At 33.2% G+C, this 9,858-nt stretch overlaps 1 protein-coding gene across 2 annotated transcripts in view; it reads right to left on the bottom strand.

Annotated features, from left to right (window-relative positions):
* Window positions 1–567: 567 nt before the first annotated feature.
* Window positions 568–9,858, bottom strand: part of PPP2R5C (protein phosphatase 2 regulatory subunit B'gamma) — a 71,462-nt gene continuing 62,171 nt past the window's right edge. For both annotated transcript variants that reach the window (XM_058807612.1, XM_058807613.1), the window contains exons 13-16: window positions 8,542–8,643; window positions 6,579–6,651; window positions 4,182–4,298; window positions 568–3,485 (exon numbers count right to left, since the gene is read on the bottom strand). In XM_058807612.1, coding sequence (XP_058663595.1) covers window positions 3,354–3,485; window positions 4,182–4,298; window positions 6,579–6,651; window positions 8,542–8,643 — 424 coding nt within the window. In that variant the 3' untranslated portion in view covers window positions 568–3,353. The remainder of the gene's footprint in view (window positions 3,486–4,181; window positions 4,299–6,578; window positions 6,652–8,541; window positions 8,644–9,858) is intronic.

The raw sequence follows: 9,858 nt of genomic DNA, 5'->3' as shown, positions 1-9,858 counted from the left end.
ACGTAACCTGTAACTCCAATCTTATATTTGTAACTCAAGCCAGTAGTCAGCTCTTGATCCCAGGCCCAACCACCCCCAACTCCCCCAGTTACTGAATGTCAGCTTTATATGACTAATTTCCTTAGTTTTTTTGAAGATTTTTATGGATTGCAGAGGGAAGACAAACCTTACTGCAGACTTCAGTTTTTCCCTATATCCTTGCCACCTGATTGTGTATCGAGCACCACAAAATAATCCTAGATTTTATGGCTACTTTGCTTGAAGCCTGTCAATACAGAAATGTTTCAGGGGAAAATACTATGGTATGAAAGATGGTTTTTTTTCTATTTGTAGATTAGAGCACTACCAGATTTTAGTACTGATTGCTGTTCTACAGGCAGTCTGCTTTTTCTACTGAGTATCAATCATTCCTGCTTTTTCTTTTTTTTTACTTAATGGCCTTTCCATAATTTTGTCTAGCTTTTGTGAAATTTATGAAGTTAATTTGCACATATGAGTCTGCTACCAGTGATAATATGAACACACTCCCAAACACCTTGTGTTAAACTTAGTTTCATGATGAGCAAGTAAAATTCACATGTTCTTTATTTGTCCATATAATACACCTTTTTTTTTAAGTTTTAAAATTAGATAAAAGCATATTAAATGGCAGGTGTATGAAGTTCTTCAGAAACAATGCCAGAACAAAAAATTGAATTACAAAATGTTAAAAAATATGTAGGTACATTTGAACTTAACATTCCACTAACGTATAATGTTACAGATATTGTCTAATGAAAAATAATTGTGCCACTTACCTATTTTTGCTGTTTCTAGGAACTTTTTATTCTGTACATAGGACAATTCTGTACAAAATATGAAGTCTACATTTTTATTACTTATTACCATAAAACAAGGTACAATGTATGTACAATATTAAAATGAAGCCATACTAAAGCCACACTAAAAAGACACTTGTAATATTACTTTCGACATTCCTGATGTACAGGTGTAATTTTGGAAAATGGGGGAAGGTATCAGACAGAACTTTATGAAGAACAACAGTCACCAAAATTCTACTTTAATTTTTCTTTTTATTTTGGATGTATTAGTTTTAGAATTGTTTAGTACAAGATTATACGAAATATATAAATATTGATAACAAACATGCTAAACCATTAGTGATGGTAAGATTTTGGAATATTGCCTAAGCAAATGTTCAGTGACCCAAAATTTCAAATATGCCTTTATAGAGAACTTGAAGCATCTAAATTATCACAATACTTCCCTTTTTGGTGAGTGTTTATCTTCAATAAAGAATAAAAAAAAAAATCTAGACAGTGAAAGATGTTCTTATACGTTGAGTATCACACAATCAATCAAACACTGATATACAGTTGGGATTTTCCCCCCACTTGGATAACATAAGAATAATTCCTTTCAGCAATCTCTTGCACAGACATACTGAACACCCAAAATCAAAGGTAACTGATAATCTACCAGCTAAAGATGGAAGTTCAAACAATGGTATATCAAAATACAGAGACGTTGCTTTACACAATTAAAAAAGCACCCTTTTTCCCTCAAAAGTAGAAGGCATCTTTAAACTGTTTTCATATAGTTTATCCTAATGGTAAAGCATTTTCTTTTTCAAGTTTTACAGGAAATGTTTTCAGACACAGTGGACATTCCACTTAAAGATTGGGTTGGTCTTTAAATTTAGGTGTTGTAAGCCAATATTTACCACTCACAATTTTCTTCCAATAGACAATGTAACAAATATTGGAAATTGAATGTTAAATGCAACCAACAAACAGCAGGCACTACATCTGCACAAGGTTACTATGAATGTCTGCTTTGAGCAATACTTTTTTTTATGGATGCAGGAGATGTTATACTTCCTTAAAAAGTAAAACAAAACTATTTTTAAAGAAGCCACGTTTTTTATCTCTTTATGCATCAAGACATTAAACATTAAGTTATATCATGTTACTGCCAGAGACAAAAGAAACTAATCACCCATTTAGAATAGCAGAACACATTTCAAACAGCTTGTAAGCAGGATAAGTAAGTCAAAATACTGGCCACCCTGAGAGAAATCAAATATTGAAGACAAAGCACTATATTTTAAAAGAGATTTTCCTCCCGTGCTTTTCCATCTACAACAAAAAGCTCATTACATGCAAGTAATCTTGTGGAATATATAGCAGCATTTGAAGATCATCAGCAACTCAGATGCATTTTCAGTTCACTTGTGAGGTGTATTTGCAGCACATGTGCTCTTTACAACAACAACAAAAATATTTTCACGGTAAAATTATGGTCACTATCTCCTCAGCTCTTAGACTCATTTAAAAAGAAGTAGAATGGAATTCAAGAGTCTGTTCTTTTTTTTCTTTTTTTTTTTTTTAATTTTAATAAGCTTATGATGTGTTCATCTCTCAGATAAAAACTGATGCAACTGAAATCACACATAGTATCTGCCACAGAATATTGAACTCCTAGAGCCCAAGAAAAATGCTGAGTATTAAAAGCTCAGATAAGGGAGAAAACAGTGAAAGAGTTATTTTATTGACTTGAAAAAAATTAAAATGAAATTTTATATTCAGTCTATTCCCAGTCATAGTAAACAAATTTTCATTTTAGGAAAAATTCTTCTACCAGTTCATATCTGGAATACTGGTGCCATATTACACACTAAAGACTGGAAGATATGGCTTTAAATATACATAAAGTATTAGGATGTGGTATATATAGATATATATATCTTTACCCTAAGTAAAAGAGAAATGAATTTACAGAATTCTTAGAAAGGAATGATGACTGAGGATTGTCATGAATGTTACCAGTTTGTAAGCCATGTTTTATAATATGAAAGAATAATTGTATTTTCAAAACTGCTGGTATATAACAAGACAGCAATAATGTTGAAACAACTGTAAAGCTGAGAAATCCTAGAAAAAAGTTTAATACTTATATCTGAAATAATTTTCCTTCTGAAAACACACATTTATCATTAGTACCAACTATTGGTCATTCACTTATTTAGATTTCATGGAACATTTTTCTCAAATGTGACTATAAAAACTGCATGATATCAGCTAGTTGGTACTATGACAACACCTCCAGGAAATTGTGTCCACTTGATTATGGTCAACCCAATATTCTGCAAATGGAACTGGGTAATTTACCATTGTTTGAACTACTAATCTTGAGCTGCATACTCTATTTTATTGCCTACAGAAATGGGTTGAAGAAAGCTTTGACTTTGTCTGTAACTGACTGGTATGGCACAAAAAATTAAGTTCTACTGTAGAACTGAGTCCAGAAAAGAAAACAACTTTTCCTCCAAAATAATATTTCACTGTAATAGTTTAATGCCCATCATGTGATATTAATTCATCAGCTCTGCAATGTGATTCCAAGGCTTTCATGGTATAGATATCCTGAGGCAGTTCTGACTTGCGTCGCACAAGAGGACGATCTTTTTTCTGATCTTTTTGTGCCTGAAATAAAATAGAACCAAGTTAGCCAAACATACTGATTACTAAACATTATTTAAGAGTACTTCTTGCACATCAGTATACTCACTTGCAGGAAAAAAAAAATCTCTGGAAAGAAGTTTATACTTTCTCCTCTTTACCCTACCATCTATGCAGTTTCAAGTATTAAAACCTTTTTTTTTGCTAAGAGGAGAACTAGAAACAACTATGAAATTCTAAGCTATTAACAATCATGGCATCATTACCATTTTGCCAATGCTCTCTCAAAACCAGACAATATTCCTAACAAAGTACCTTTAACTTTATAATGGTGTCTTTATGTAGTTCCCATGTCTGTCTCACCTACCCTAATTTACTTGTTTATTCTTTTTTTTTAATAAGGACTATAAATAAGTCCTTATTAAAAACTGCATGGATTTTACTCAGCCATTTATTTATTGGCACCTAAGTCACAGCTGTCCAAAAAAGTTTCTAAGAAGAAACCTTAAAAGAGACTATGTAGCAGATTCACAGGCATTAGACACATAACACTACTTCTGGCTGCTAGACTATCATTTCAAAGCAGCAGCCCTGGTGAAGCCTATTACTACAGAACAAATGGTTATGGGGCTGAAAATACAAGCCAAGTTCATGATTAACAGTCACCTAAAGAAATGAATTCATAAATTGGAGCACTTTGCTATCTCCACAAGGCTTTACCTGACAAGCCTCTTCTTTCACTGTCTTTTTCAGCATCTGCAAATCTTCAATTAAAGGCCCGTCTGTTTCCATTGCAACAGGACTGTTCAGCAAACTCGTGTCACTGTATGTGGGGTACTAATAAAATGCAAAATGTTAAAATAATCATTCTTAGTCATAATAACTAAACACTAGGAGTGTATTTGAGCATTTGATTGATATGACTAGTTATCTGAGATTAACTTCAATATTTTATGCATCCAGGGATTAAGTAATAGATTTTAGAATTGAACTCCAATACTTTCACACTTGGCAGAAATATCCTGCTGAAAAATACAGTAGGCATTAAAAAAAGATGGTTTGATTATCTGAGACTCAATTTTAAAATACTCAGATTTTGTCAGTATTGCATGTCTACTTTGGCAATCTGAAACCTTATTAATACATTGTCAAGTGCTCTGTGAACAATATAAGAATCCAAACACAGTAATTTTACTTGCTGATGCAATTTTGTGTTGGAAGAAAAAACTACACTATTAAAAGACCAAATATACCTAATATACATTTAATATGATTTCAAACAAAAAAATACCCTTTTCTGTCTTTGGAAAGAAAAACAATTATAAAAGTACTTTAGGAATTAAAAAACCCCAAAATCTTTGTTATCCAGTAATCTCAATACATCAGATCTTATTTTATTTCAGATGATGTGTATATAGTTTTGAATTCAGAAGTTATTTACATGCACACACAGGCCTTTTCATCAGTTTTTCCTCATTAATATTTTGGTATCTGAGTAATAACCAGGTACCAATAACTCAATGCAAATGAGAAAAAATTTTAAAAACCCCTAAGAGCAAGGATTTAATAAATATAATGATTTAAAATCTTAAATTGTACTTTTGTGTCAAGCAGAATCAGGAACAGGTCTGAATAACAAGAATCATCAGTTATTAGACAAACTAGAAAGTTAATAGACATTTCAGGAAAAAAGAAACTCCTAAAAGTCCATTATCTACAGCACTAAAAGCATTTATATCTTTATGTCAAATTCAGTGGAGCATTCAGTAATTTGTATTTTAAATTTCTTCCATATATTAGCTTTCTTCAAGCAGACTATGCAGAATGTACTGTATACAGGTGGTGTTAACCAGTATCAGAAAAAGTATTTACGAAAAGTTCCTTTGAAAGAAAAGGAAATTGATACCATAAACTCTGAATTTTTCTACAACTCAAACTACTTATTTAGCCAAACAGGCAATAGCCTATCATTTGTGATAGCAAGTGACCATGTATATCAAATTCTCTTCAAGCAATGCTTATGAATGACTTATGTCATCAGAGAAATATTTTGTCAGTGGAAGTCAATTATTGCATTCATATGAATAATCCTTTTTGATTCACTTAATTAACCTGTTGTCAACTGACAGTTTATTAATTTTAATAGATTTTAATTGAACAGTTTATTAATTGCTCCCCGGCAAATAACCCAAGAGGAAAAAAACATTCACGAATTTCCTTTTCTTAGAAAAAGAGATTACCTCATACTTTCTGTTTTAAAATAGCTCTGAGACCAGGAAGTGTCCCACTTCTGTTTACAGAGTATCATTTCTCCCTCTTCCACCACTTTTAACTCAGCTAGATGGTTTTGGAAATATATAGTACATTAAGTTTCTTGCTACAGTATAACAGAATTCTGGCTGTGAAGTAATTTGAATGTTTGGAGGTTTTTTGTTCATATGATTGAGCTGAAAGAAAACTGGCAGCAATCTCCAAGCAAATGAAGGGGGTGTGTGGGGGGGATCCAAGCCAAACCATTTCCTTCTCCTGTAATTTCAACATCCAATGAATAGCCTAAAGGACCTCTTTGTTTTGTTATCATAACTGAGCCACACCATTAATGCTGGACAGGATGGTTCCTGCAGGAAATACCTGAGCAGCAGGTTCACCAGCAGAGCAGCCCAGTGCAAGTATGGGAACAAATGCACCAGACAAGAACATACAGTATTAATCCATCTGATACAAAGGAAAACTGACCAGTCAAAACTCAGTTTGCAGAAAGATCTGTTTTGTAGTATATTGTTTGCAAAACAGCTTTTCAAGGGAAACCAATTATGGCCTCTCTATATTTTTCCATAATTTTGCACAATAACTTTTCAAACTGCAATATGGTGAAAGTCCTATTACAAGGAAAGGAAAAAGTGCTTCATATCATACTTTTGAGAAACCTTTTTAAAAAAAAAATAATTACTTGCACAAGAGAAAGGTTAAAAATTTGAAAAGTACTTTTATTGTGTATCTTTCATAATACAGTTGGTGAAATTCCTTTATTTCCATGATCATCAGACCTGTTTCCCCCACTGATATTTAACAAAATTAGAGTATTTAAACATGATCATGTTAATCTTTTCTAAATACCTGGGGATTTGATTTGGCTAGATTTTCTATTTTAACCCATGCTTCTTCCCGCTCCTTCAATTTTAGCTTCTCTCTGGAAAAAAAAATAATATAGAAGTAAAAGAATTCAACAAAATAAATTGTTTAGCTATACCCATTTGAGTCTACTGTCCAAAACACCACTGTTGACAGGATAACTTGCATCATATCAATACCCCATGATCTCAAATCAACATTAAAAGGGAAAAACTCAAGATTTTCTCATGAAAGCAACAAACTGGCTGATACCAGCTTATCTTTAGTACATGTACACTGTTAAAAACAAAAATTAAAACAGAAAGAAGTTTTGATCTAGGTTGAAAGCACATTTTTGTTTTATTTCTAATATTAGAAGGCTCTTTTAGTAAATAAGAGGTTGACAACTGACCATGAAAGGGCAGAGATTTTTACTGGTCAGCCCAATGGCTTCAGGCAACAGGTTAAACCAAAAGGCACCAGAGACATTTTGAATTGAACTCTAACAGAGAAGTACCCAACAAAACTACACTCATCCTAGGGAGCAGCAAGTCCAGAGAGATGACATAAATGTGGATCATTTTCTTTTTGGTTTTGTGTTTTTTTTTTAACAAAGTAGAAAAAGTTTGTTTTCTTATGCCTAATGCAATTTGAAAATGTAAAATCTTTCTTTCTTACAAATAAACATCTTCTTGCAGAGACTAGAAAGATCCACCTTTCTTTGAAGGCTGGTAGAATTTAAAATAATTTTGAACTAAGAGTACTAAAAATGCTCTCGATGCACAGATCAGATGACCCTAATGTCAAGAAAAAAAAAGGAAGAGCAATTGTATCCAAGCACATACACAATTTGCCTCCAGATCTCAATTAAATGAATTCAAGATGGGAGGTAGGAACCCTTCAACCATCCTGCTTTTCAGTTCTTATGTGGGGGGAGATTTTTTATTTTGGTTTTGTGTTGCTAGCTCATTGCTCAGCACTCTGCTTTAGCTCATACTTAGAACATCATCCAAAAATGTTATAAAAATCAGAGAAGAAACGATTTGATTTCTTATTTAAAAGGGGTTCCACTTACTTGCAATCAGGAAAAAGAGAATTACAGTCTTTTTTTGAAGAGCCAATGCTCATATTTTGTCATCTATAAACACACAAACCTTAAGAATTTGATACTGTACAAGGTAATTTCTTCTTGAATTCTAATAAGGAATTTCAAAACTTGGACAAATCAATCTACATTGAGAATCTGTATACTTCCAGTATATCAGTTTAAAATATGTGTCTAATCTGAACCACTACTTGAAAGAATCCCTGATTATTTTGAAATTTAAAATAAATTCAAATCCAGGTATTTCATATCCAGTTAGTGAGTAGGTACTAACCCACTTCTGCTAGTCCACTAACTGTTCCAGCCACTAAAATGAGATCCAAACCATTAATACTTCTGACTTCTCTATCTCATTTTAGTAGGATTCTTCCATCAAATAAAATCTGTACTAGAGACCTGCACTACTGTAGAACAACAACTTGATTTCAGGTAACTTATATAATAATATGAAGATATGCTAACACACAATGCAATGCTGAAAAATACTGGGAAGGTATTTTGGGACAAACTGAGTGACAACATGAAAGGAAGTAACACTGGGTAAATAAAGCATGCAAAAATAAACACAGGATGTGAACTAAACTGTTCAACAGATTCTCTACACTGGGTTCCACCATTAGCAGTGTCCCTCTCAAAAACTTAATTTTTAGGAAGATGGTGACCCCAGAAGTATGAGGTCTAAGCCTACATGAGACGCTTTGTTAAGATTTAGTTCACATATAACAAGAAGTTTCAGCAAGTCAACTTTGAGACTGCTGCAATAAAATAGGCAACTTCCCACTGATGACACAGTGGTTTTTGAGAGCTAAAGCACTCTGAACAAATGATTCAAGAACAGACAGACACACTGACATGAAAACTTACTTCAGTTTTTCTGCTTTAAATTGCTGTGTGCAGTCATCGAACAGTTTTTGGTTCATCTCCATGAAGAGTTTCAGAGCATTGTATATCAAGCCATGTATTGTCCTATAAGTAAAACTTCTGGTTGAAACTCAGAGTACTTTAAACTTTGAAATCTACTTTTTCTGGTCAACAGTAGCCAATAGCCTACATAACTGGAAAATTACATCATTTCAGAATAAGTGGAAATGAAATTAATTAGTGGAAGTTTCAATTTACCCACAAGAGGCCTAACACTAAAATTACCAACTTTGAATAAAGTTTTCTTACTCTGCAGTACTACTCATCACTTACACTTCTGACATTTGAACTTCACTCTTAATACTACATGTATCAATACAGGCCTAGTTGTGAAATTTACTAGCAGACACTAATCCCATAAGGGTTAGTAGGGAAAATGTTGTATGGCATTAAAGATCTTGATGTAAGTAACTTACTGGCAACTGATAAATTGAAGAAAAAAAAGAGTTAGTAATTAAAAGGAGTGCAAAAAAGACCCCATTCCTTTTGAAAACTGCCACACAGCAACAGCACTCAGTTCAATGCAATTATGCCAGAACTCTTAAGAAATGTGTTAGAAAAGTAAAGTTGAAAACGTCACAAAAATTACACAAAATCAATCTGCTTTATAAGGCACTTGTACAGATTAATTTACAGCTCCAAGCTATAATGTACTGCTGCTCAAAAAGCAATCTGTTAAATGATCACTTTGTATTGTGTATGGAGTTACAAGTAAGAGTGCAGCTGTACTGGTAGCATGACTTTTACTCAGAATAAAATGAATGCATGACCTTGAAAGTCAGAAAAAATAACCAACAGCAACCCACATTTACTATGTACAATTGCATCACTGAATTGGAATTTTATTAATGAGTACATTATTTGTTACTGCTTGCACCCAGTGACAGTAAGCAACCACTTTAACATCACTTTATTTTCCATTTCTTTCCTAGAGTTTAATTGCAGACTGATTACTCATTCTTGGCCAGCCCATCAGCAGTCCTCAATTCACAGCTAGAGCCAGACTGGGATACTGTCACCACCCCAGCAGTTGCACAATAGCTCAAACAAAGAGGCATTTTACAATGGAACAGCTGCAGAAGGGAGCTGACCAGGACTGTTTTCATGCGTAAGTACTACGTTATTGTGGGGAAAAAACCGAAAATAATCAATGGAGAAAGAAGAAAACAAGCAGTAAACAAAAAGAAAATAAAAAGAAGGGGAAAAAATTATCTGATCTACAACATATTTCACTAGAATGCAGAAGAAATGCAGATCAGC

The sequence above is a fragment of the Ammospiza caudacuta genome, chromosome 6, assembly GCF_027887145.1.
Source record: "Ammospiza caudacuta isolate bAmmCau1 chromosome 6, bAmmCau1.pri, whole genome shotgun sequence".
NCBI classification, from domain to species: domain Eukaryota; kingdom Metazoa; phylum Chordata; class Aves; order Passeriformes; family Passerellidae; genus Ammospiza; species Ammospiza caudacuta.
Note: the sequence above shows the minus strand (reverse complement) of the source record. Positions and strands in the feature narration are given on the sequence as shown.